At 37.6% G+C, this 27358-nt stretch overlaps 1 protein-coding gene across 4 annotated transcripts in view; it reads left to right on the top strand.

Moving 5' to 3' along the window:
* The first annotated feature begins 8434 nt into the window (after window positions 1-8434).
* LOC127935725 (nectin-2) overlaps window positions 8435-27358 on the top strand; it is a 149113-nt gene continuing 130189 nt past the window's right edge. The window contains exon 1 of one of the 4 annotated variants that reach the window (XM_052533835.1): window positions 8435-8855. In XM_052533835.1, the coding sequence (XP_052389795.1) occupies window positions 8792-8855 (64 nt within the window). In that variant the 5' untranslated portion in view covers window positions 8435-8791. Of the gene's footprint in view, window positions 8856-21099; window positions 21801-27358 lie in introns of those variants that run through there. The other 3 variants (XM_052533834.1, XM_052533836.1, XM_052533837.1) reach the window with 3 other exon arrangements.

Below are 27358 nucleotides of genomic sequence, written 5' to 3'. Positions count from 1 at the left end.
AAAGGAAGCAGATTTTTTTTATATAGACAATGCCTCAGGAAACGTTTCCACACTTGCATTAGGCAATTACATTTTTTTCCATCACACAAATGATGCATCATTCTGACTTTGTGAGCCATTTTTGAATATTGATTTTAAATTTAAAACAAATCTCATTACATTAGCATTCAGAACCCCGTAGGACAGCAGTGATTACAGCTTCCAGTCCTTTTGGCTCGCTTTCTGAATAATCTTTCAATTTGTGAAGTTTGCTTCTCCTCCTTGAGCTTTGTCAGAAATTATGGATGTGGATCTGTAAATGCAATCTCTGTTGCAATTCTACACCAGTCTTTGGTTGGTTAAACATCTTTACTGTAGAAACACATCTCTGGTGCGGCTCAGGCATTGTCTTTACTTTGGCTGGTTGTGATGCTCTAAGTATATTTTTGAAGCTTGTCCGAGACTGTGTGCACTCTAGGCTTTAATTCCTTCAAATACCTGTGTGCATTAGCTTCATTTGACTTGCTCTCAATGCTCAATTGGCTTTTGTATATATCTACTCTACCATACAGACCTGATAGATGGAGTCCCGCAGAGATGGTTGCCCTTTTGACAGGTTTGTCCATCTCTTTATTGTTAGAATTCACTTGTAAAAATAGTTTCCAGGAGAACTCGATGTATCATTTAAGGAACATTGTCAGATGTTTTGCTTAGGAAAAATAAGGGATAAAAAGGCATTCTTGACACAGAGCTGTAAGATGAATGTGGACAGCAGATCTGGACTGAGTTTAAGGATAAATACTAAGTTCAAACTGAGATCTCTGATTCTGATGTTTGAAAAACTGTGGAAATCCCTTTTGAAACTCTAAAGAAACCCATGTGAGATTATAAGGGTCTAAAGAAAAATAATAAACTTAATTTGATATCTTTTTATTATCATTGCTGTCTGAGAAATAATTGAGATTTTTAATTTATTGTATTATTTTTTTTTACATGATTTACTCCAAATCTATAGAACAAAGGCAATAGTTCTCGGAAAATCAATGGATTTTAAATATATTTAGAAAATGTATAAAAGTGAATAAATACACTGGAAAAATGCATAGAAACAATTTTCACTAATAATTTGCTAGTAAAAAAAAAAAAAAAAAAAAAAATATATATATATATATATATATATATATATATATATATATATATATATACAGTACAGACCAAAAGTTTGGAAACCTTACTATTTTTAATGTTTTTAAAAACATGTTTTTTTTTATCCTAAATATTCAGCTTTGCATCACAGAAATAAATTATAATTTAAAGTATAATACATTTAAAAACAATTATTTTAAGTTGTAATAATATATCACAATATTACAGTTTTTTCTGTATTTTTGGTCAAATAAATGCAGGCTTGATGAGCAGAAGAAACTTATTTCAAAAAAATGTAAAATAGTAATGTTTACAAACTTTTGGTCTGTACTGAATATATAATGACCAAGAAACCGCAAGTGACACATTGAATTAAGCATGAAATTTTGAAGTAGAGAGACTGAAATTGTACTTTATTGTAAAATGTTCTTCAATAACCCTTGTTTTATTTACAGCTTTGACAAATCATTTGTCTATAAAAGGACATAGAATGGTCCTACTGGAAGCCAAAACTCAGCTATTTTCTCACTCTATCACGCTTTTAATCCTTTTTTCCAAATGTTGTTTGTATCCCCGAGGCGGAGGTTTTTCTATATATGGAGGGGTGTTGAGAGGATGTGAGCCGATCACAGTGAGCCAGTCATTGTGTGCGTATCTGAGTACATTGTGGCCTGAGAAGGCAGCCACACAATCAACACACACAGACAGAGCAAACAGATGTGTCTTGAAAAGATGTGAATGTGCGAATTTATTGAAATGTGTGAGAAGCACATATATAGCAATCTTTTTCTTTTTCTGTTTTCACACAGTAAGCAAATCCTTTGAAATCTAGAGCTAAATTGAGATTATTATTATTATAGACACAAGATTTCTGTTTGCCTGTCTTGCTATTTTTCCTCGCTTTCATCTCCCACACACACACACAGCTTAAAACTCAAAATTAAAACAAATCCACAATGAAGCATAAAAGATCTACTGAAAAGAACCACAAACCAGCAGCAAAACAATGTGCTTGATATCACCATAATCAAGAGGTTAATAAGCAGAACTGAGATAAATGGGGCGAGAGAGCACAAAAAAAAAAAAAAAAAACATACCGGTAGTAACTGATTAAAATAGTCTTAGAGGAATAGTTACCCTAAAATTCTGTCATTCCAAACCACTATGACTTTGTTTTCCATGCAATCACAGTGAATGGGGCAATGAAGCTTTCAAGCTTAAGAAAAGAAAGGAAAAAGCAATCAAGGCATATAATATAAGTGGCTCAGATTACTTTATTTAGTGTCTTTAAGTGAGAAATGGATTGAAATTTATGCAGAGACTGATTCAGTGAGTCAACTCCAGAACCGAATCAATGCAATTCGTCATAGGGTTTTATGAACTGAATCAACTTATCATTTCATTTGAAAATCATAAATCTGTTTTACTCTCATTAAGAGTTTCATCGAGTAACAATTTTGCAAAATAACAATGTACAAGATTTGTGGGAATATTGGGTTGTATCACTTGATCACCAGTGTATCCTCTGCAGTGAATGGGTGCCGTCAGAATGAGAGTTAAAGAAATTTAGCTTTCTCCAGTGAAAAGTTTGTCTCCTCTGAATAAGGAAATAAATCCAGCACAGTTTGGAAGTGAAAAACATTCAAAAAGGGTTCTAAACAAATATGTCTGTGGATGTTGATGTGAGAGGACAACAGTGCATGACTTTTTCACTGGAGGAAGCTTTATTATGGATTGTGCACTCATATTGTGACAAGATGCAATAATTAAAGTGTCTTTGCGTCACACAATATGCTAATTGATGGACTGGAGTTCTGTAGATTACTTGTGGATTATTGTGATGTTTTTATCAGATGTTTGGACTCTCATTCTGACGACACCCATTCACTGCAGAGGAATCCATTAGTGAGCAAGTGATATAATGGTACATTTCTCTGAAACCGATGAAGAGACAAACTCATCTCTCAGATGGCCTGAGGATGATTACATTTTCATCAATGTTTTGGGAGAACCATTCCTTTAAAAGCTTAATAATAATAATTGAAAGTGCACATAAAAGAGAAACAAGCATACTGAAGAAAGTCATGCAGGTTTGGAACATGAGGATGAGCAAACAGTAGCGAAATTTTAATTTTTGGGTCAACTATCCCTTTAAGAAAAAACGGAGAAATTAGACATTTGATGCAAATGAACCAAGACATTTATAGTGTGTGTGTGTGTATACGCTTAATGTACAAGAACCCTGCTGTGGGGTGGTAGCCTGCTCGGCCCTTTAATGTGTTTAATCATAGCGTATTATCAGCAGCCCCTCGGAGCGATGTTAGCAGAGCAACACTTAGCTTGGCCGGTTTAATGGAGTCTTAAGATATACTGTTATAATGAAGGGCAGAAGGCAATTGGATCGAGACCTGAGGAGAATAGAAAAATAAGGCAACAGTAAGGAAGGGGGATGGACATTTCAGTGTATTAATCAGTCTGTCAGTGCCGGAGAGTTATGAGGGTAAAGGTGTCGACAGGAAACTGATACATGATCACATTAAAGCAGCCTCCGAGCTTAATCAATCTGAGCCCGCCGGTCCGAGCTAAGGGACAATCTCTCAAAAAGCACAGACTGTGAAGGGGGTTTCAGGCCATTTTTTATAGGGTTGTCAGATTTTGCCATCCGACTGGACCTCTGGTTAGGACAGTGTGTTGGAGACAATGACACTGAATGCTTGAAAATGTATCATTAGTACCAAACTGTCAGTGGTCATTAGAAGCGATTGGCCTGATGAGTGGCAATTCGAGCTATTTTTTGGCCCAGATGAGATACACATCGTCAAGCGCAATTGAACACCCAGCACCAAGTGGGGAAATCCAGACAGATTCTAATAGGATTCAATTGCTCTTTTTCCTACAGTATGTGCCGTCTGGCCGTGACTCAGCTATATTAAGGATGCGTCTGCGAGACATGGGGTGACATCATAATCAGGAATCTTACTGAATGTTCTGTGGGGTGGTTAAAATAGTGCAAGTGAAGGTCATGCATTTATAGGCTGCTCCCACTGACAATACATGTCCTTCTTAGTTCACAGGCTTTTAATAACCAAGCAGTTACATTTGACCTACAGACACATTCAGTAAATGGAAACGCAACTAATGGCATCCCTGAGGACTTGGATATCAGTAATTTCCAGAAGAAAATTATTATTTGTGTTGAGATGTAGAATTGAGATATAATTGCATGAGTAGCTAGAATTTTTAATGTTGTTTTCAATGGCCCATTTTAATGCAGTTTTGTGTGGTTCCTCAAAAACTTTTGTATGTCCCTGTGACAGTCTGTGTGGTTGCACTAGACTAAGCTTTGAATTACCTTTGGCCTAGATATGATGCCACACTCTAGAGTCCAATAAATCACAGATAACGAATATTATTACTTTCAATATGCCACATTTTCAACACTTGAATTTCTTTTCCAATCAAATGCTCTCTAAAATGCGGAAGATTCAACAGGAAATACGCCAGTGTAGAAAAGGGAAAAACTGTGCTTTTCAAGGATTTCTTGGGGTTTTAAAATATTCCAAGTGCACACGGCCTAAGCAACCTTCAAACTTTGCAGCTTTTAAAGCTTTATTTAAACTGTCATCCAAAACTTTGTCAGCAAACAACAAAGTTTTCCTTGTCTAACTAAATTATATAAAACTATGAATGTACATGCATAACACATAAATGTAGACTTTGAGCATGCATAACTACCTTTCTTTGACTCAACAATGAATATGCATGCTCTAGGGTTCCTGGAATAAATCACAAATAACACATTTATTACATTCAAAATACCTTTTTTTTCTTCAGAAAACTGTATTTCTACTATACCAGCACTAAAAATAAGCAATATGACATCACTTTAGTCACCACATGAACCAGCATAATACATATATAATCGGATTGAAGGGACAATAGGACTGAAAAGCCTTCAGGCAAACACCTCAATCCATCTGAATGAAATTTCAATCGGATTGAAAGTGGTTATGCAGACCAGAGATAATCCAATCAACAACAACAAATCAAAAAGTAATCATATTAAAAATATACAAAAACGCTTTGCTATGATGCGTATGTTTATTTACATCTGGTCAGTGGAGGAGACTTACACGTGCTTCACAATAAATTATAATGTTGTGGAAAAGTTCATTTATTTCAGTAACTCAAATTGTAAAACTTGTGTATTAAATAAATTCAGTGCACACAGACTGAAGTAGTTTAAGTCTTTGGTTCTTTTAATTGTGATGATTTTGGCTCAGATTTAACAAAAACCTTCCAATTCACTATCTCAACAAATTAGAATACTTCATAAACATTTTTAGTGAATTGTTGGTCTTCTGGAAAGTATGTCATTTACTGTACATGTACTCCAAACTTGGTAGGGGCTCTTTTTGTTTTAATTACTGCCTCAATTCAGTGTGGCATGGAGGTGATCAGTTTGTGGCACTGCTGAAGTGGTCTGGAAGCCCAGGTTTCTTTGACAGTGATATGCATTTATTGGTCTCTTGTTTCTCAGCTTGCTCTTGACAATACCCCATAGATTCTCTATGGGGTTCAGGTCTGGTGAGTTTGCTGGCCAGTCAAGCACACCAACCATGGTGGTCATTTAACAAACTTTTGGTGCTTTTGGCAGTGTGGGCAGGTTCCAAATCCTGCTGAAAAATGAAATGAGCATCTTCAAAAAGCTGGTCATCAGAAGGAAGCATGAAGTGCTACAAAATGTCTTGGTAAACGGGTGAAGTGACTTTGGTTTTCAAAAAAACACAATGGATCAATATCAGCAGATGACATTGCACCCCAAATCATCACAGACTGTGGAAACTTAAAACTGGTCTTCAAGTAACTTAGGCTATGAGCTTCTCCACCCTTCCTCCAGACTCTCCTTGGTTTCCAAATGAAATACAAAACATGCTTTCATCTGAAAAGAGGACTTTGGACCATTGGGCAACAGACCAATTCTTCTTCTCCTTAGCCCAGGTTAGATGTCTCTGATGTTGTCTGCGGTTTAGCAAATTCCTTGACACGTCTGTATGTGGTGTCTCTTGATGGGGCCCTTGACCCCAGCCTCAGTCCATTCCTTGTGAAGTTCACTCAAATTCTTGAATGGATTTTGCTTGACAATCCTCATAAGGCTGTGGTTCTCTTGGTTGGTTGTGAATCTTTTTCTTCCAAACTTCTTCCTCCCACTCAACTTTCTGTTAACATGCTTGGATACAGCACTCTGTGAACAGCAAGCTTCTTTGGCAATGAATGTTTATGACTTACCCTCCTTGTGAAGGGTGTCAATGATTGTCTTCTGGACAACTGTCAGATCAGCAGTCTTCCCCATGATTGTGTAGCCTAGCGAACCAAACTGAGAAAGCAGGTTATTTAACAAAAATATTGCTGAAATCGCAAGGTGTGCCCGGTTTAATGAACACACTGACTATCCATTGCACATGCGCTTAAATTTTGTCTCGAATACATGTAATGTATGCATATGTAATGCAAATGTAAATGAATATGTGAATTGGATTGCAACATTTAGCGTTCATTTAAATGGATGATGAGATCTTTCTGAATTTAAAATCGCATTGGATGCATTTCAGAAAAAAAAAGAAAAAGAAAAGGTTCATGTAGATTGAGCATATACCTACAACTCAAGTCCAGTTCCGGTGGTTATTTTTAAGTATGAGATTTCTGAAAAATTCTGAGTTGTCTGGAATAGAGGATCAGGTCCAGCTCTATTCAAACACCTGCAACAGCTAATCAAGGTCTTTGGGTTTACTTGAAAATTACAGCAGGTGTGCTGGAAATGAACTCTTTAGAAGGACTAGATCTCCAGGTATGCTACTTGTAGGAATGAGCACTGCAGATATATTTGGTAATGGAATTTCTATTTCAATTATTCAATTATTTATCAGATATACATGCACTTAAAAATCAAAATCAAAGGGACATGAATCATGTTGCACTACAGTACACATATCTTTGTCCAATCAAATGCACTGGAAAATGAGGAAGTTTCAACAGAAAATGACATTTGGACAGAAAAGAAAACTGCTTTTCATGCATTTCTTGGGGTGAAGAATTCAAAGCACACACAGCCTGCATGTGAAACCTCAAACTTAGAAACTTTTTTGAACTGTCAGGCAATACTTTGTCAACCAGCTTCAAAGTTTGTCAAGTCGATCTTCTAGTCTAAACTATAAACATACGTAAGCAGCCGGTTATGCAAAATCGAGGGGACGCTGTATTTCATTTGACAGAGATCTCTCGCGCTCCGAATGCTAATGAACGTGAGCGCGTAATTGCGCAGATCAGTCAATAGATGGCAGAGCGAGGTCACTGATTAGCATGCAGGCCATTCCCAGAGGAGAAGAGCACTGAATGCATCAACCCCGTCCTTCATATCTCCTTATTTGAATAAATCGTATTGTTTTGACAGTCGATCAACTGTAGTTATGGGCGTCCGTGTCCCAAGTATGAAGCACGTCAGGCAATGCGTTTAAAACAGAGGAACGAACAAGTTCAGATTCATTAAAAACGACAAGAACATGCAAAAAGCCAAGACTTCTGATTTATATTGTCTGACAGTTTTGCCAGTGTGGGAAATTAACTTTTTGTTTATTGTTTAATATAATAGTCGCTCCCTGGAATTGAATTTCAGAGGCATTTACCATTCACCATTTATGAGGGCATATTTTTTGAACCACATATAAACAGTGTGCCGTCCACTTATGTTATTAAGATGATGCAATTAATTGAAATAAATTCTCAAATGGAACCATGATGGCAGGAAAACCCTCTACTATAATGTACTTTACATAATCGGTCGTTCACTGTTAGATTATACAGCTGTTTACTGTCGCAATAGGCTATGATATCTAATTAGATTCACTGAAATAGTGAATCTAAATAGACATTACAATCTGTTTGGACATTAAACATCAAACGTACTGTCACAATATACTTAAACATCTGATTAGATTCACAGAAATAGTTAATCTAATTAGATATTAAAGTGTATTGTGTCAGTTTTGATTCAGAATAGTGCAATAGAATGCAAACAGAATAGTACAACCAAAACAGACTATAGCCTACTCTAAATATATGAACTATTTCGAGGCGCCACGTATAATTGTACTGTTTATTTAATACAGAATATTATATATTAGACTAACTTACGCCGCATCAAACGTTAGGTAAAAACCAGGGGAATTTACCTGGGTGCTTTTTGACTAAATCGCCGGTAAATTTCGCATACTGATTATAATCTCGCACAAAACGCGTAAAAACAGACTATCTGGACGTTAGTAGCCCAATCCACAAGTTCTAAACTTCACTGTCGTTCCATTCCCACTTCGGCGTGACGCGACGATGACATCACATCACGAACAATTCTATCCTTCTCGCTCGCGCTCGAACAGAACGAGTGAGCGCGTCGCGTCAGGCAGGAGGACTCAACGGCGTTCGGCAGCACCACGGGCATCATAACATACCTGAACACACTCCGGGCTTTACCACCAGTGGGAGCAGACAGTAGACTGAGATTGCGATCTGACGAGCCTCAGCACACCGCCTCCGGTTCGCTTCGCAAAGTAAAAGAGATTTTATGCTAAAGTTTCCAGGATTTGTTTAACCTCCCGCGGACGAGAGCGGAATGAGCGCCGTTACGATGATAAACTGTTGCCTGATTCTCGGCGCGTGTCTGCTGTCCAGCCAAGGTAATGTGACACAGTAACTTGTGGGTTAATCTTTTTACTGCTCGCCCGGTTTTGAAACTGTTTTCAAAGCCGCGTTTTTGCACGATGTTTACCTTCAATGAGCGCTTAACATGACGTCGCCCGTCCCAAGTGTAGCTATATTGATACGCAAGTTGCATGCGTGCGTAACGCTGGCGCGCGCCGATTCCTGCAGCTTTACCTGCTTATTCTAGGTTATCCTGGTTAACTTAATCAGAGCCAATGACCGTAACCCGTATCCATGCTCTCGTGCGCCATGTTACGCAAGGTGTGGCCTGTCGTTTTTTCTTAGACTGCAAGGGAGCAGGTGTAATTTTATTATCTTTCTTAATCACCTACTGTACAGTTTGAAACTTTTACATGTATTTATATATTTTGTTATATGTATTATATTGCACAGTGGTGGCAAGAAATGCAACAGGGTTTAGTTACTAACACTTTAAAGGTCTATGACAGGTCTGTGCTTCTTCTGACTGTAACTCTTCAAAATGCAATGATGTCTGAATTTAATGCAAGTCTTCTGCTGTTTTGAGATACCACCGTAATAAAATAGCATTTTAAGTTACTGTTCCCCATATTTGCCACACTAGTCTTGCATGTGGTGATGGTCCTAGACATTTCTTCCCTGGTGGTTTGAACATCACAGTGATTCGATGGCGTCTCAGAGGGGCTGCTTTCCTCTGATAAGGAGAGACATGTCTGTGGTTCTGTGTAAGCCGAGGCTACACTGCAGGACTGAAGCTCTGCGAATAGCCTATTTAAAGACTCATGTTACATGTTTTGGCAACATAGTGTGTACTTTATGCAACTATTTGCATTGTTTTTCATGATTGTAGCCTACCTATGATTCCAAAAACATTTTCGTACGAAGCCGTGTCCAGTATCAACAAACAACATGCAGAAGAATCGGGTTTGAACTAGCTAATTTGTGCAATAAAATCATTCAAATAAAGAATTATAATTCTAAAGATAACTAGGCTATAATAACTATATTATCGTCCAAACCAACGAAAGACAAAGTTCTGTTTATTTTAATCGCTCGTGCAATTTTGTCTTCTACCTCTTTAAATTCTCAAGCTTTTTAATGTTCAGATGGATTCTGGTTGGCTGTCAATGTTTTTATTGTTCATCAGCTGAAATAAAACAAAATCTGACACTCTGAAATTGATTCTAACGATACTGTTATTATTGGTATTAATCACACTATTTATATTTATCAGTTACAGTTCTTGGTGTGAACGGCACTTAAATGCCAAAAAAATATGACTGAGATATGAAGAGCAGTTTTTAATACTCTTCCTAATGTGTTGCTCTTTTGCCCTTTATTTGCACTCTTTGCACTTGCCGCTCTTCCACTTGTTGGGACACTGTTTTCAACCCTGACAACTGATCAGGTGGTTTTCAAACCAGTTTCAGACTAGTTTCAAACCAGTGTGCACATTCTCTTAAATAGTTTTATTGCATAGTACATGGTCAGGGAAGCTCAACGTGATGCTGGCATGGGGTGTCTGTAAACGAATCCCGATCTTGAGCGGTCCCTGTGCACATATTTCACAAGAAACAGGAGCGTCTTGGTCGTTGGATAAATGAGTTTTGGATGGATGGATGAATCGTAGCACCACAATTAGTCATGCCAAGATTCCAGTGCCGCTCAACTCGCGTGGGCACACTCTGGGGTTCGCCTCTATTAATTTCTTCATGGGATAAGGCTTTTTACATCTCAAGACGAGCGGAGGGTTATTACCATGCATGCAAGACTTCAGCTTGCCCATTAATCTTGTTGGTACGTGTCAAAGGTTTGTGTATTAGTTCTCTAAAGGCATCTTCAGGGGTGAGGTGAAGGTTTCTTGCAGTTGTCATGGAGACCCCTTTTCATTGGGGATCTGATGGCATCCATCTTGTTTTATAGTCTTTGAGGGGAGTTTAAAACATTATTGCTGAGTGCTTAATTCGGTTTGGGATCAGGGAAGCACGACAAATGGAAGTAGATGCTTTCCTTATTGGCTCCCTTTGGTCTTCCATTACTGTCAGAAGCAACAAATGTCAGTGCAGCGGCAAAGAGCAACTCCTGCACAGAAGCGTGATAATGTAGTTTTCTTGTACTCCTTTTTTCTCCCTGCTGAACAATGCACTTCTATGCCAACAGGTTCCCAAGAACAAAAGACCTCAGAGTCTGCATTGTCCAAAAGAGAGCGCAGAATGAAACTCACACCTTCACAAGAAACCTTTCTCTGTCTTCCCCTCGTTGAGCATGCAAGAGGGACTCAAATCGCTGGCCTTTGATTGAGTGCCCTTTCCTCGCACCCCTCCTCCTTTTTTCTCCCGCCGTGCATTCAGAGCTCCGTCTCAAGCCTTTCTTCTGGTGGCTTTAGTGATTGGTCGCCTGTAAGACCCTCAGTCTCTTCCACTTCCATTGTTTATGACTGTGTGTAGAGTGGAGCACAGGAGAGTGCGTCTGTCCTCGATTTACCCCTGTCTCACAGTTTATACATCGTTTTGGCCCCTACTGTCTACGAGCTGTTTCTGTGGTCTCTTTTGTAATGTAGATTATATATTTGAAATGACTTGAGTTCCAGAGTGTACAAAAACTGAAAAATGTTTGCTCGCTGGACTTCAGTTGTAAACGGGGAATCAGATGTTGCCATAGAACAGATGGAAAATCTGTTCTGTGTCTCCGTCCGTCCGTCCTCCCGATTTATCTGTTTGTCTCACGGCGTGTAAGAGATACGCTCTGTCTCCCTGTCTCTTTGACTCCCGAACATCCTCTCTCTCTCTCTCTCTCTCTCTCTCTCTCTCTCTCTCTGTCCTTCTGGTGGACATTGGTGCCGTTAGTGAAGGCTGGAGGACTCCTGAAGGCTAGCTATATCGTCTTATCAACCACTGTGCCTGATAAAATGAAGGCTAAAGAGAGGGATTTTTTTTGTGTGTGGGCTCTGAGATCAGGCTTTTTCATGACCCTGGGCTCATTCAAAGGGTTTTTCCACCCTCTTTTAAAATTTTCAGTGACTTCATTTCTTTTAGTCTTAAAAGCAGAGAGCGAAAAGCCATCTCACTGCTGTGCTGCATTGATATACCTCAAACATTTTGACTGACATCAAACTGAAATGTATAGGGTTCAGGCGTGTGCTGAAAGATGTAATAAGTTTACAGCTATAAACAGTTGGTTAGTGCTTTAGATTTTCGTGAAACCTAGTTATTTCTCTTCTCAGTTGTTTTCACTTTTCCAAAAATACTAAATTTTTACATTATTTGTTAAAATTATTTACATTTTAGCAGATTTTGACTTGTATACTTGACAAAAAAACCCAAACAAACATGGACTCTGTTGTGGCATTGTGTAAGCACAGCACCAAAGCCTAAAATCTAGACTTACTTAAATCATTCTTTCGATTGTTGCTGTGCAAAAGCTATTTTTTTCCTTAGGGAAAATGCAAATCTAGTTCTTCTTTGCGGCTTAACTTGTCTTAAAATTCAGGTTAGCTGTCCTTTCATCTGTCAGCTGGATTGGTGCTGGATTAAGCTCATAAATGCTGCTCTTTGATTGCTAAGATGACTTAATGGAGTTCTCAATTATGTTTCTTGTAAGTAGAACCATCTCATTTCTGTGTGTTTTTATTGCTCACAGGAATCCTTGGAGAAACGTCTGAATAATTGAGTGTAGAGCTATAACATTAATGTGCATTGCATAGACTACCCAGTGTAATTTGATCAAGGTAGTTTGATGAGAAATATGAGTGCATATTGAAATCTGACTTTTATTAGTTTAACACGTCCATGCATGCAGGTGAGCATCCGTCAGAAGCATTGGCGGTGGGCATTACTTGTTAACAGCATTTGCCTGAGCTAGCGCAAACTATGCTGATTCATTGAGATCCTCTTGAGGGAGGAGCTGAAATTGCCTTAATTACCGTCTGATCTTCTTCAGAAGCTCGCTGCATGATTGACTTTCTTAGCCCCGCGCCGTTAATGCGCTGCTTTTAATTGTGCGGGCACACTTTCAAACATGTCTGTATGCCTTTATGTGAGTAATCTATCTTTTTAATAGAAACCGTGCTTCCACCTCAGCAGACCTCTGTAATTTACAGCACTGTTAACCTCATTACCAACAATAAATTTGTGTCATCTAAAAAAGTGGCTTACAGGATCTCATTTTCTCATCTTGTTCTTTTAATCTGAGAGATGGGTTACTGTTTAGAATAATGGTCCATTAGTTAATGTTAGTTTAGTTTACATGATCTAAGCAAGAACAATCCTTCTACAGCATTTATTAGTCTTAGTTGACATTAATTTAAACACTTAGTAATGCATTATTCAAATCAAAAGTTGTGCTTGTTAACATTAGTTAATGCACTGTGAATAAGCATGAACTAACAATGAACTTTATTTTCATTAACTAACATTAACAAAGATGAATTGAGGAACAGTACTGGAATGTTTCTGATTAAAAGCTCTTTTTTTAAGTCAACAAGTGTGTTTGCAACCCCATTCATGTCCATAATGTGACTCTGTGTTCTAAATGAAACCATATTTAATGAGGAAAGAAAATGTGTGAATTGATTGGATTGTAAATTGTTACAGTTTGATGAAAGATTATGAAGACAACAGTAAATGTTGTCAGTTTTGTTTTCATGTTTTGCTTAAATGACCAGAAAAGAATTAGAGGAACTTTTTTTTTTGCTCTGTTTTTGACATTTTTAATATTTGTGGAATGATGATTTGGGAGTTTGAGATCTGTTAGCAAGGAATTGAATAATAGCATTGGAATGTTTTTGATTAAAATTGGAATTTCCAAGCCATTTTACTTCCATGATGTAACATGTACATTGTGTATCTGAATGAAACAATATTTGACAAGAAAAAAAGGTGGGAATTGATTGAAATGTGCAAGATGTCACAGTTTGGCGAAAGATTATGAAAATGAGCAAAGAGATAATGTGTGTAGGAAAATAAATAGTGTCATTTTTTAAATTTGACTTAAGCAACTTTGAAAAAAGACCATATAAGCTATTTAGAGGCAGTAGAACTGTGGTTTTCTAACTTTAAAAAAATATTTTTTTTATATTTTGAGTCCCTTGCTTTGAGCCTTTGTGATCATTTTGCAAGGAATTGAATAATGGCACGTTTTTGATTTTTAAAAGCTTTTTTTTAACAAGCTCTTTTCAAGAGTCAACAAGTGCATTCTTAACTCATTTTACTTCCATAATGTGACATTTCTGAATAAAATGTGAAAAAAAGATGGGAATTGTTTTTGCTTGTGTACGCGGTCACAATCTGATGAAAGACAAACATGTCTTTTTCTTTAGATTGACATTCACCAGTGAACTGTAGACAGCAAGACCTTGAGCATGTCATAAAGTAACTCCTAACATGTCAGTTGAAAAGATGTTGAGAAGTCACCATATAAACAATGTAGATTCAGCAGAGGAACATGATTTCTGACCTGTTATTTTGATATTTTGCTTGTACCCAGTTAATGAAAAATGACTTCCATCCAGAGCTGTTATTCTAAGACCTTGGGATTAAACAAAGCGAAATAAATAATTATATCTCCTGTATGGTTTTTAAGTTTATTTTGGTGAATTGAGATGACAGGCATGTCTCAAGCTGCAGCCTTAAACCCTGGAGAGAATTCCCGGAGTTGCTGGCATGCAAAGCTCTGAGCTGAAGGGTGGAAGGCTAATGCTTCTTGAGGATTCCTCAGAGCTCCAGTCATGGTGTTAGGGAAAATGACTTTCCTGGGGAAATTTCATAAATGTTTATATGAGTGGCTGACTATGATGCCCTAGTCCTTCTGTGTGTGTGTGTGTGTGTGTGTTTCTGCTTTTTAGTTCCAGCTGACTTGGCAGTTGTATATTACTGTAAGTTTGTTCAGCTCTTTGTAGTGATGGAAATGGCTAAAAAAGGTTTCAGTAACTGAGCGGGAACAGATGGGGTTCTGCAGACTGAAGAATTGCAGAATCACACTTCTCTGGATACTGAGACTAAAATTGCAATACTGTATATCCAGGCATGGCAACACACTCTCCACTAGCACATTTTTCACAAACGCTCTGTCCACTTCCAGGCTCACATACGTGCTTGCAAATCTAGAAAAATACATAGGATTATGTGGAAAGACCCAGACACACTGAAGAAAATATTGTTGCCGAGGTTTTGCTCTTTTAAAGTTCATTTTAAGTTGCAGATGCAGGGTAGTAAATTGAATTTTTTGACAGATAATGGAGTACAAGGCTATAGAAATCTGCATGAAATACTCGTAAAACAGATACACTGTTCTTGGAAGAATGTGCTAAAATGTTTTCAGTTCGTTCAGATTGAAATTTTTGATCGCAGACAAATCTGATCACATATGCACTTCTTGTAGGAGATAAGTTTTCCAAATGATGTTGGAGTTATAATTGTTAACAGCTGATGTCTGTGATTTCGTCAACTGATTCAGATGGGATTGGGATGTCTGCCATTTTTACTAAAATGGGACTTTTACATTACATTATATGGAACTGTTTATGTTCTGGAAATAGGTTAAAATGTCTGAATCCATGATGAAGGTGCACTGGGCATCAAAACAAGAAATTGAGCTTCGGTCACTGTATCCAACAAAGATTAATATAAATGGACTGCATTTATATAGCACATTCAACAGACCCATGGCTGTCCAAAGCAAGGCACCATCCAGCTCGCCGGGAGCTGCTGGGGTTAGATGTCTCTCTCAAGGATACCTCGACACTTGGTCAGATGGAGCCAGGGATTGAACCACCAACCCTCCGGTTTGTAGACAACCTACATGAACCACTGAGCCACTGCCGCCCCAAATAAATGAGAAATATTGTGAAAACATAATGCAGCACAGTCACAGACATTCCTGTCTGGATGTGAATGGATTCCTCAGAGGATGCCTGCCTGAGTTAGCGGAAAGACAGCAGGTAAAATGCTCCATTTATACACAGCTTGTGTAAAAAAAAAGACAGATGGATTTTATTTCAGATGGAAAACAAACCACAAAGTATGTCTGCAAAACAGGACTACATGAAGTTTTGATGTCTCTCCTGAGGACAAAGTCTCCATTTCCTCTTCTTTTAATCTTTTTTCTCATTCTCGGTCCCGTGTGAGGGGTCTCGCAAAAGATTGGCACACTCATTTTCCCCGTTTCTTCCGTCCGATAGCTATCTGTCCGTCATATGAAACCTCACGGTGGGTTGAGTGTCAGGCACATTGACACTGCACAGGTGACTGCTCTCGGATCTAGACACTGCTGTGTTTCCGAAGCCCAGAAGTTTCCAAAGTTTGGCCGTACTGTCATAACCAAGGCTATTCTCAGGCTGTCTTATTCCCATTTCTCTCTCTGTCTCACTTTCTCACATCGGTGAGTGTCAAATCCTGCTCCATTTCTCAGAACGGTGATAGATGGAAAGAAAGAGAGAAGAGCCAAAGGAAATTGACTTTAAGTCCGATGACAGAGGTTAATTCCTGCTTCATTAGGAAGCGTGGTCCGAATCCTAAGGAGGATGTTGAACATGAAAGCCCTCCTCAGGCTGGAGAAGAACTCATTTCTTGGAACGGCGGTATTGAATTGTGGTGAAAATAAAAGGCGAGGCTGAATTTTCAACTGATGTTTTCAAAGCAAAAATATAACTTTTTCCAGTTCGTGTCATGTTAATAATTTAGTATATAGTCGGGCCTATACAGTTGATAGCAATATTAATACATTTAAATGTTGGATTTTGATGCAATTGCATTTAATTTGGTTTGTAATGCAGAAGATAATTAAAATTTGATGGTACATGATTAAAAAATAAAAAAAAATTATGAAATGAAAAAGATGTAAAAAAAAAAAAGCAACTTAAAGTTCGGCTGATTGCGTCTTAATCATTTAAGTATTCCAAAAATACATTAAGTATATTCTTTTATTAAATAGCATATTAACATATTGTATAGTTTAGTATATTGTTTCCATAATAAGTACACTTTTTACAAGTATGCTGAAGTGTACTTCTTTTTCACAGCTCCCAACATCATTACTAGAATTTCTCATAAACTGGTTCTGCTTCAGGCCTCAATATAAAATCTGGTGAAGCAAAACCAGTTTATAGTGTAATCCCACCCATACCCATGCTGGCATTGGACCAGGATTTCCTCCGATTTCATGTGATATTATGTACAGTATCATTTCTTCAGCTGTTAGCCTTCTGGTTAATTACACAATTAGATTAAGGTGCATACGGATGTTGTCGTTCGTAAATATGCGGGTCCACCTTCACAATCACATTTCTTCTGAATGTCAGCATCCAAACATCTGTGTCCTGTTGAATCCTGCTTTGAGGGATTCAGTATTTGACTCCCATCAAATATTACTCAACACAAAAACAAGCTCATTGTAACATAATAATGCAACCCGTCAGATGTTTCATTTGAAGTGTTGTTGTTTGAGTGACGGCTCTCAAACTTGCATTGAGCTGTAGATGGACAGTGTTATACCTGAAATAATGAAGTAAATGTGTTAGAAACAATCAGTCTCTCTGATGAGTCACAATGCTACATTGCATTAATGCATGAAACTAAACTCGAAGGTGTCAATTCTAATACCTTTAATGCACAAATAAGGCTCTTTTTTTGGCATATATTATCAAACGCTCTTCCTGACAGCTGTACTTGAGGAGAGGAGAATGAAGGGAGGTGGGATTCAGTGCTCTTCTTCACTAGTTGTTTAGCATAAGCACCGCCGTAGGCCGCGTCTCATTCATGACATATTTAGACCTATTTTTGAAGACTTGATTACGCAGATGAAGCATGTCCTGATTAGGCTGTGTATATTGTGATATTTAAAGCTTTAAAGAAAAATTCTGTCCATTTTGTGCATCCAGCAGAAGACTAGGGCCTGTCAGTGAAAACCATTTATTGTGGAATTTAGTTAAGTCACCTTAATGCTGTTAAATTACACACATTAGCTTAAAGGGGTCTTTAAGACTTCTTAATTCTTTCCTAACATTCCTCTTGATATTGTGATAAATTGTATACGTTGTCTACTGTCTATGTTGTTCCTAAGAAAAATGTCTTTGCAGTCACGTGTCATTATAGAGACCACTTTTACTGATCGTCTTCATTATTGATATATAACGTAAGCCCTTCTTTATTTTTGGTGTTCTTGTTGAGTATATTTTTTTGCTGTGAAATAAATAGCAAAACACAAGCACAATGGGCTTCAAATGCTTTTTTATCTTACATTTGATTGTTTATTGTACATAAAGTCAGTGTTGTTTGTTAGCATGAGCAAATGAAATGGCAGTGCAGAAAAAGTGTAAACTTTGCCTTTACATGATAATGTCTCTCCCATGAGAATGATTTCTTAATTTCTTCTGCTTTTGGCTGTTCTGAAGGGTCTTAGTCATCATAAAACACAATTTGCAGCTTGTTGTACTTCTATAAACTGGATATTCAATTAAATGTAGGGCAGGAAAATGCATATACAGGTGCATCTAAAATATTTTTAATATCATGGAAAAGTTCTTTATTTTTTGTAATTGAATAAACAAAAAAGCTAACTTTCTTATAATCAAGATTCATTGCACACAAACTGAAATATTTCAAGGTTTTTGTTTTAATTCTGATAATTACTACTTCTAGTTTAGGAAAATTAAAAATTCAGGATCTCTGAAAATTTGAATATTCCATTTTGAGCTTGATTAGTTTGATTAATTTTGAGTATAAATAACTGGGTACATCTTGGGCTAATTTAGAACATGCAACCACAATTATGGGGAAAAATACTGACTCGACAGTTGTCCAATAGACAATCATCAACACCCTCCACAAGGAGGGTAAGCCACAGAAGGTCATTGCTGAAAGGGCTGGCTGTTCACAGAGTGCTGTATCAAAATATAGTCATAAAGAATTGACGGGAAGGACAAAAAAATCTGATTCAAGAACTTGGGAGAGCTTCACAAGGAGTCAGCGCATCAATAGCTACATCTGTCACATTCCTAGAACCAAGCCACTCCTGAAGTTAACTGTGTTGTATAAATTATATTTAACTTGTATTTTTAAATTAGATCAACACTATAATAAGTATTTTGTGAATTTATTGTTTATTATTTTACAGTTACAGTTAACTGCATGTTTAAAGATGTAATATTAAATATCAGTGTATTGGCACTACTAAAAACAAAAGTTTTTGCTTTGCATTTTTGAAAGGTTTTGCATATAGATGTCAAAGCTATTAAAATGATTCTCATTCCGCTAAAATGATTAAAAATGTGATATTATTCATGCCATGCCAGTATAGGTCGATGTCACTTTGTAAAGAAACATTATGTGTCTCTGCACATACCTATAGACTGAATATGTAAGTTACATGCACATGAAGGCACAGTTTTCACAAATTTGTGTTTTTGTAGTTTACACAAAGATAACCGTGTCGGTTTCAAAAACTTGCACTTTAAAACTCATTTTCAAGCCTTCAAAACTCCTCTGTCGTGTAAATGAACAGCCAAACAGCATAAAGCTTTTAGTTGAAAATAGTGTCATATAAACCCCCTAAATCACACCATGCAGTTTTTTTTTTCAGTGTGGAGGGGGAGGGTTTTAAAAACGGGTACTTGGTGACATCATCCAAAAGATGATGATCATTTCAGAGGCAGAGCTAGTTATTGCATTTTAGCAATACTTTGCAATAACATGCAGTGTTGAATCATTCACGATGAGACTAGCAATGTATATTCAGTTAATTAATATGGACAGTTTGAAGTATATTGCACATTTTCTGCTATATATTCAGCGTTATGCTGCCTTTGCCGTGTAATACTTTACATTTTGCTTGAGGACCAGCATCAAGAAGACATTCTGTGTTTTCCCTCAGCACTGGTTCTGTGGCGAGTCCTTCACAGATGAGCACAACAGAATGCTGTCAAATCTTGCTGAGTCTATGCAGGGGTCCTGAGCTGGCACACAAGCCGGGCCGGTCATGTGGGCGTCCTTGGCGTGCCAGGGAGCTGAGGTTGCCTGGTGCCCTTCCAGATGCCCAGCACTTGCAGGAGCGGAGAAGATAGCCAAGACTCACTATGCTGGCGACCTCTGCCTCATGTCTGATGGGATGAGTCATGCTCGTACAGCACACAGGGGCCATAACTAGGTGTTTGTTTATATGTGAGTGAGTGTTTGTGGGAAGTAGGTTGTTTCACAATCACTGCTTTTAAAATATCTGCGTTAATGAGAATGCATGCCGTCAGCTAATGCAATGTAAGCAGAGTGCAGTTTTATACTGGTTTATATTAATATAGTAGCTGATCAATATGGGCTTTTTAGTGGCCTGTGCTGATGTCAGAAAAGCAGGTACATTAATCCATTGGTCTATGACATTCTTTAAAGACCCTGTTGACTTTTCTAACCACATTCAGACTTGTTACATTGCAGTTACATTTCTGGATTACCTTTTGCGGTAAATATACATCTGTAATTGATACGAAGTGGCATTGCATCTTTTCCAAACAATTTTAATCCAAACACGTTACAATTCTTGAATATATAACATGAATATATTTTAAATGAATATAATATAAATGTATATGAAATGTTATGTATGTATGTACATATACAGTATGTATGCGTGTGTGTGTATATATATCCCATCTTCATTTCAAATTTATATTTTCGTTTAAATTTTTATATTTTCATATTATATATTTATGAAACATCCATCCATCTATATTTGAATATTTGTTTACTTCTGCATATTGTTCAACAAAATTAGATGCCATTTAGAATAAAATTAATTTGATGTGATGAAATACTGAAAATCTTTTTTTTTTTTGTAAAAGGTAAACGGTATAAAAATGAATGTTGATCATAACAGATCCTAACCTCCTACGTGCTAGAAGGTGTTACTCTTACAGCTTTTTTCACACATGGCATTAAAATTCAGCAAATTAGCTGCTTTGTAACTTCTGCATTTTGACATCAGTTTTCAAATCGCCTATTGAATACCTTTATGCCTAATTAATAATATTTTTTTTTTTTTTTGTAAATAAAAAAATCAGTGTTTTTATCAAACTTTTTTTTTGATCCCTTCTTTTCATCATCCTGACTGTTGAATTTTTTTTGGTGTCAGACACTTGCAATACACTCGATTCCCAATGCATGTTGTCTTCTTGAATATCCTGTTGCACTCGTGACAGAAGTAAAATGGGCTGCGAAGGTCATTTTGTGTGATGATGGCAGTTACGTGTGGACTTAATTTGACAGTTTCTCTTGTCTCTTCCTGTGTTTCAGGAGCTCTTGTAAGGTTTTTCCTATTGAGTGTTTATTTCTGAGTGTCTGTCGTCTCATTTCTGAGTGTTAATGCGTTTTGTAATCAGCGTGTCTGATTGCAGCATGTGTGTGTGTGTGTGTGTGTGGGATGCTCTGGGCTCACACAGGTTACCCCCTCTCAGTCACACATTCCATTACCATATATGGGCAGCAGAGCAAGACGAAGCAATTACTGTCGCCTACAGTGTTCTCTCATCGGATCCTCCTCTTCTCGCTCGTCCCTCTCCCTTTTATCTCCTGCTCTCTCTCTTTTCCTTTTTTCTGTCTCCATTGTTTCTCCTTTCTGTTTTTTGCATGTTCTTTCTGTCTTTTGTCTTTCTCCTTCACTGTCTACACCCACATCAGCCCCTTCGCTTTGTTCCTTCCTTCTTAATTTCACTCCTCTAGTCGTTTACTGCATTCTGATTTGCATGCCTACATTACACGCTTAAAGGGATAGTTCACCCGAAAATGGAAATTGTCATATTTCTGTATGAATTTCTTTAGTCGGTGGAACATGAAAGAAGATATTCTGAGAAAGTCGAGTGTTTGCATACAATGAAAGTCAATGGGGTCCAATGTTGTTTGGACTCCAGGGATCTTCAACATATGTTCTCAGAACAAGAAAAGTCATGTAGTGACATGAAGGTGAGTAAATGATGACAGAATGTTATATATATATATATATATATATATATATATATATATATATTTTTTTGGCTGAACACCTTTTAAGTACTAGGAATGTGCAAAACTTACTAGTCAGAACAGAACTGAACAGCCAGCAGAGTTTATTAATCATAGCAAGCTAATTAAAGCTTGACAGCTGAAAAAAAAAAGAAAAGCTATTACAGTGCCAAAATACTTCTTGGATAAAAATAAATCTCAAGTATTTATGCAATATTATGAAGAAAAAAGGACATTGGATATGTTTTTAAATGTTACAAAAATATCTGTTTCAAATAAAAATTGTTCTTTTGAAACTTTCTATTCATGAAAAAGTGAAGGAAAATAAAGATTTACAGTTACCCCAGAAATATTCAGCATTACAGCTGTTTTCAACACTTATAATACAAATAAAACAAAAAAAATAAAAAGAACGACTTCTTAGGGATCATGTGTCACTGAAGACTGGAGTAATGATGCTGAAGTTTTGGATTACACAGATACATTTATTTATTATATTGAATATTTAATAACTGTGCGTTTACATAGAAAACATTTACAAGTGTTTTTAAAATGTAAAATGTAAAAGTCACTTTAAAATGTATTAATATTTCACATATAATACACACACTCACTGGTCACTTTATTAGGTACACCTTGCTATAGTTCCGGGTTGGACCAACATTTGTCTTCAGAACTGGCTTAATAATGGCATAAATTCAACAAAAGTGTTGGAAACATTCCTCAGAGATTTTGATCCACTTTAACATGATAGCATCACACAATTGCTGCAGATTTGTCGACTGCACATCCATGATATGAATCTCCCGTTCCAGCACATCCCAAAGCTGCTCTATTGGATTGAGATCTGCTGAATGTGGAGACTGTTTAAGTAAAGTGAACTCATTGTCTTGTTCAAGAAACCAGTCTGAGATGATTCGAGCTTTATGACATGGTGCATTATCCTGCTGGAAGTAGTCATCAGAAGATGGGTACATGGTGGTCATAAAGGGATGGACATGGTCAGCAACAATACTCAGGTAGGCTGTGGCATTTTAAATGATCAGTTGGTATTAAGGGACCCAAAGTGTACCAACAAATTATCCCCCACACCATTATACTACCACCAGCCTGAAACACTGAGACAGGGCAGGATGAATCCATGCTTTCATGTTCTTTACACCAAATTCTAACGAGTGGTTATTTGAGTTACTGTTGCCTTTCTATCATCTCTAACCAGTCTGTCCATTCTCCTCTGACCTCTGACATCAACAAGGCATTTTCTTCCACACAACTGCCGCTCAATGGATATTTTCCCTTTTTTTGACCATTCTCTGTAAACACTAGAGATGGTTGTGCGTGAAAATCCCAGTAGATCGGCAGTTTTTTAAATACTCAGACCAGCCCGCCTGGCACAGACAACCATTCCATGATCAAAGTCACTTAAATCCCCTTTCTTCCTCATTCTGATGCTCGGTTTGAACTTCAGCGAGTGGTCTTCACTACACCTAGAGTTTCATCCATGTGATTGGCTGATTAGGAATTTGTGTTACCAAGCAGTTGAACGGGTGTACCTAATAAAGTGACTGGTCATTATGTGTATATGTATCAAAGTCCTCAAAATGTGCTATGCAACTTGTACTGTAGGTTCATGCTTTTGTTCTTGCATTTTTTCACCTTTTTTCTACAAGTTAAATTGCCCTCACAAGCTCGTCATCCTCTGAAGCAAGGGTTTGAGGGTAATATTAGCCTTAAATCATTATCTGAAATAAGCTGAAAATAGTATGCCTGAACTGGGCACAACAGATTATGTATCTCTGTATGATATTTAGGCTTCTGTATATTACCTGCTATGATTTTAATCAACTAATCCATATATTGCATACTATGCATAACGAATAGTATAGGATATAAAATGCATCACGTTCAGTTTCTGTCCAAATGCTCCATGCAAAAACAAAAGAAAACATGGCATTAAGTCCCAGTCACCTGGTCCAAGGTGTTCTGTGTCTCTCTTTAACAACTTCTCCATTGACATTCTTCTTATCAAACGCTTTCCTTTACCTTGATGGCATTTCCTTGGCGATTTCGCTCATGAATTGGTTTCGATTTAAAGCGTTTTCTCTGCTGAGATTCAGAACAATGGAAGGGTTTTAATGCATCAGCCTGGAGAAAAAAACATAAATGGCCTTGTCAGGCAGAAAGAAAACCCATATCTCTGTTCTTGCGCTGTAAAAGGGCTTAGCAGAATGATTACTTGTGAAAGCTAAATTGGCTTTCTGCCCCCTGTCTTCCACTGCCGCCCATTCTGTATCTCCAGTCCCTCTTGTTTTGTTTCTCTCTGCGTCGCTTCTTGCGAACTCCTTATTTCTTTCATAAATCGTAACACAAAAGCAAGAAATGAAGCCCCCCTCCCTCTCCCTCTTTCTGTTTCTTGTTTGGCTCTCTTGTGTAAGTATATTGAGAAGGTCAAGACCGTGTGTTTATTTTAGTTCTTATCTTTGTCAATGACCTCCTTCCACCCAAGCAGAGATTCAGTCCCCTGATGTCTGACAGACTGACTCCATCTCCCTCCCTCTTGTCTGTCTTTCTTCCTCCCTTGTCACCTGAATCATCTCTTTTATTCCCCTTATCCATTTCCCACTCCTCCTCTAACTCATTGGCGTAATTAAAGTTTGACTGCAGGAATACAGAGTAGGGATGGGTCAGGATTATAATAATTTTAATTTAGGGACATGAAATGCAGTGTAATGTGTTATTAATGGAATTAATTGCAATAAATATTTGTCAAGGAAATAATTTAAGGATGTTTTATATATATATGTATGTGTGTTTGTGTGTATGTAATTTGTACAAATATATTTAGATTTTGTTATTAAGTTGAAGTTGCATTTAAAAAATAAATTATTTGTTACATTTTAAATAAGTATATCTTTATTCGTCAATTTTATATTAGTTTTACTGCTACATTTAATGTGTTTAATTGTTAAAGAAACAATATTAAATTGCAGTTTATTGGTGAATTTAAACTGATTTTATTTTTAATTTTCATTTGTAGTTGTAGTAATTTGTAGTAGATTTAAAAAACAAAATGTTGCTCAAAATGTTATCTATATTTTATTTCAGCAAATATTTATTTTATTTCAAGTACGAAATATATATATTTTCCCCAAGTGTTTCTGAGTGAAAATGGTTTCAAAGAAAATCCTACAGCATCTTCTGTGCATTTAATTAGGTAGCACTTTTAAAAGAAATGGTGTCAATTTTTTAAGTTGAACTTTAAGAAAGTTTCTCTTATTTACACAAGACCACATTCTGCGACTAAGAAATGCGTCTGATCGTACATGACCCTAAATCAGCTTAATTGTGCAGCGTTTCAATAAGAACGACTGCTCGATTATGAAAACATGTAGTTCTGTGGTTCTCTACTACAGATCTGCACTTCCTCTTGGTGCGGTCATGTCCTGACTGTCTAGTTAGTGTGACAAATTCTCCTCGTTTTATTACCAAACTATGTAAATAATATAAATGATTATAGTGCATGATAACAGGGCTCTCTATCTCTCCCCTCATTCTGTTCCGGATATACAGTCCTAATCTGTCTTTCTGAGGCGCTGCTCGCTTGTGTCTGGCTCAGCAGATATCATTGAAAAACTGTCAGTGCGAGACATGTTTATTCTCTCTATTCTCTTACATTCTCATAGAAGCTCTTTTCGACGTCTTTCTTCTCTGCTTTCCTTCCCCCGAGGTGCTTTCCACCATCATTTCATTTGTATGTTTTTGTGTATGTGTGTACATGTCTGTTTCGTCTTGATGAGGGCCACTAGTGGGTGTTTAGTCAGGATGAGCATGTCGAACGGGAACGGGTTGATGTAAGAGCGAGTAGATGGATCGGTAGAGCAGGTATACGGCTGCTATCATTAGTCTAACGCTGTGTGTTATATCAGTTATCTTTTATTCAGTTCATCATTTTCAGTGCTTTCTCTGTCTGAATGTGTGGGTGTTTGTATGGCCCGCTCTCTGCTTTTTTCTTACTGATTAGCTGGTAATTTGTGTGTATGTAAATGTAATAATTTACTTGTTGGCTTTATGAAACACTGCCTTCTCTGTTTACACCTGTATACATCCGTTTATGTGCACTGGCCTTTACTAAATGTCTCAGTCCCACTCCTGCTGAGATCTCTGACAGGTTTCTCACTTCACCATCAATCTCCAGCTGGACTAACTAACTTCTTCAAACACACACCACATACAGTAGTCTGTCCCTATGTCTGTCTGTTCATCTGTCCCTCTTTCTGTCCATCTGTCTGTGTCTGTCTGTCCGTCTGTCCCTCTGTCTGTCTGTATCTGCCGTCTGTTCTTCTAACCCTCTATCTATCTGTCTGTCTGTCCGTCCCTCTATCTGTCTGTCCACCTGTCCATCCCTATGTCTGTTTTTTTGTCTGTCTGTCCCGATGTCTGTCTGTTTTTCTGTCCCTCTATCTGTTTTTCCCTCTATCTGTCTGTCCATCCCTGTCTGTGTCGGTCAGTTTGTACCTATGTCTGTCTGTCCATCTGTCCGTCCCTGTGTCTTTCTGTCCCTCTGTCTGTCCGTCTGTCTGTCTATCTGTCTGTCCCTATGTCTATCTGTCTGTCCATATGTCTGTGTCAGTCTATCTGTCTGTCTGTCTGTCTCTATGTCTATCTGTCTGTCCATATGTCTGTGTCAGTCTATCTGTCCTTATGTCAATCTTTAATTCTGTCATTCTGCATGTCTGTCTGTTATGTCTATCGTTCTATATATCATTCTGTCATTCTAGCTATAATTATGTCTGTTTAATTATGTCTGTTTAATTGTTTATCTATAGTTTTTTGTTCTCTTAAGTGAAGTGACATTCATTCAGCCAAGTATGGTGACCCATACTCAGAATTTGTGCTCTGCATTTAACCCATCCGAAATGCACACACACTGTTCATGCACTCCGAGGGCACCTAAGTCGTGGTATTGAAGGTGGAGAGAGAGCTGTTCATGCACTCCCCCCACACACACAGAGCAGTGAACACACACACACACTGTGAGCACACACCCGGAGCAGTGGGCAGCCATTTATGCTGCGGCGCCCGGGGAGCAGTTGGGGGTTCGATGCCTTGCTCAAGGGCACCTAAGTCGTGGTATTGAAGGTGGAGAGAGAGCTGTTCATGTACTCCCCCCACCCACAATTCCGTCCGGCCCGAGACTAGAACCCACAACCCTTCGATTGGGAGTCCAACCCTCTAACCATTAGGCCACGACTTTTAAATCTGAGTTTAAATCTGTTTGTCTATCATTTTGTCTAATAATATTTTTGTTCTTGTCTGTCGTTCTATAATTCTGTGTCTATCGTTCTGTCTTTTTATCTAAAAACCTATCATTCTTTCATTCTCTGTCATTCTGTCTGTTCTTCTGTTTGTCTGCCTGTCTATCTGTCTCTCTTGTTCTATCCATCATTTTGTTCTTTTATTCCATCTGTCATTCTATCATTCTGTAGATCTTTCATTCTGTTGTTCTCTTTTTGTCTGTC

This window comes from Carassius gibelio, chromosome A19, assembly GCF_023724105.1.
Source record: "Carassius gibelio isolate Cgi1373 ecotype wild population from Czech Republic chromosome A19, carGib1.2-hapl.c, whole genome shotgun sequence".
NCBI lineage: Eukaryota > Metazoa > Chordata > Actinopteri > Cypriniformes > Cyprinidae > Carassius > Carassius gibelio.
The sequence above is the reverse complement of the archived record's forward strand: the minus strand, read 5'-3'. Positions and strand labels throughout refer to the sequence as shown.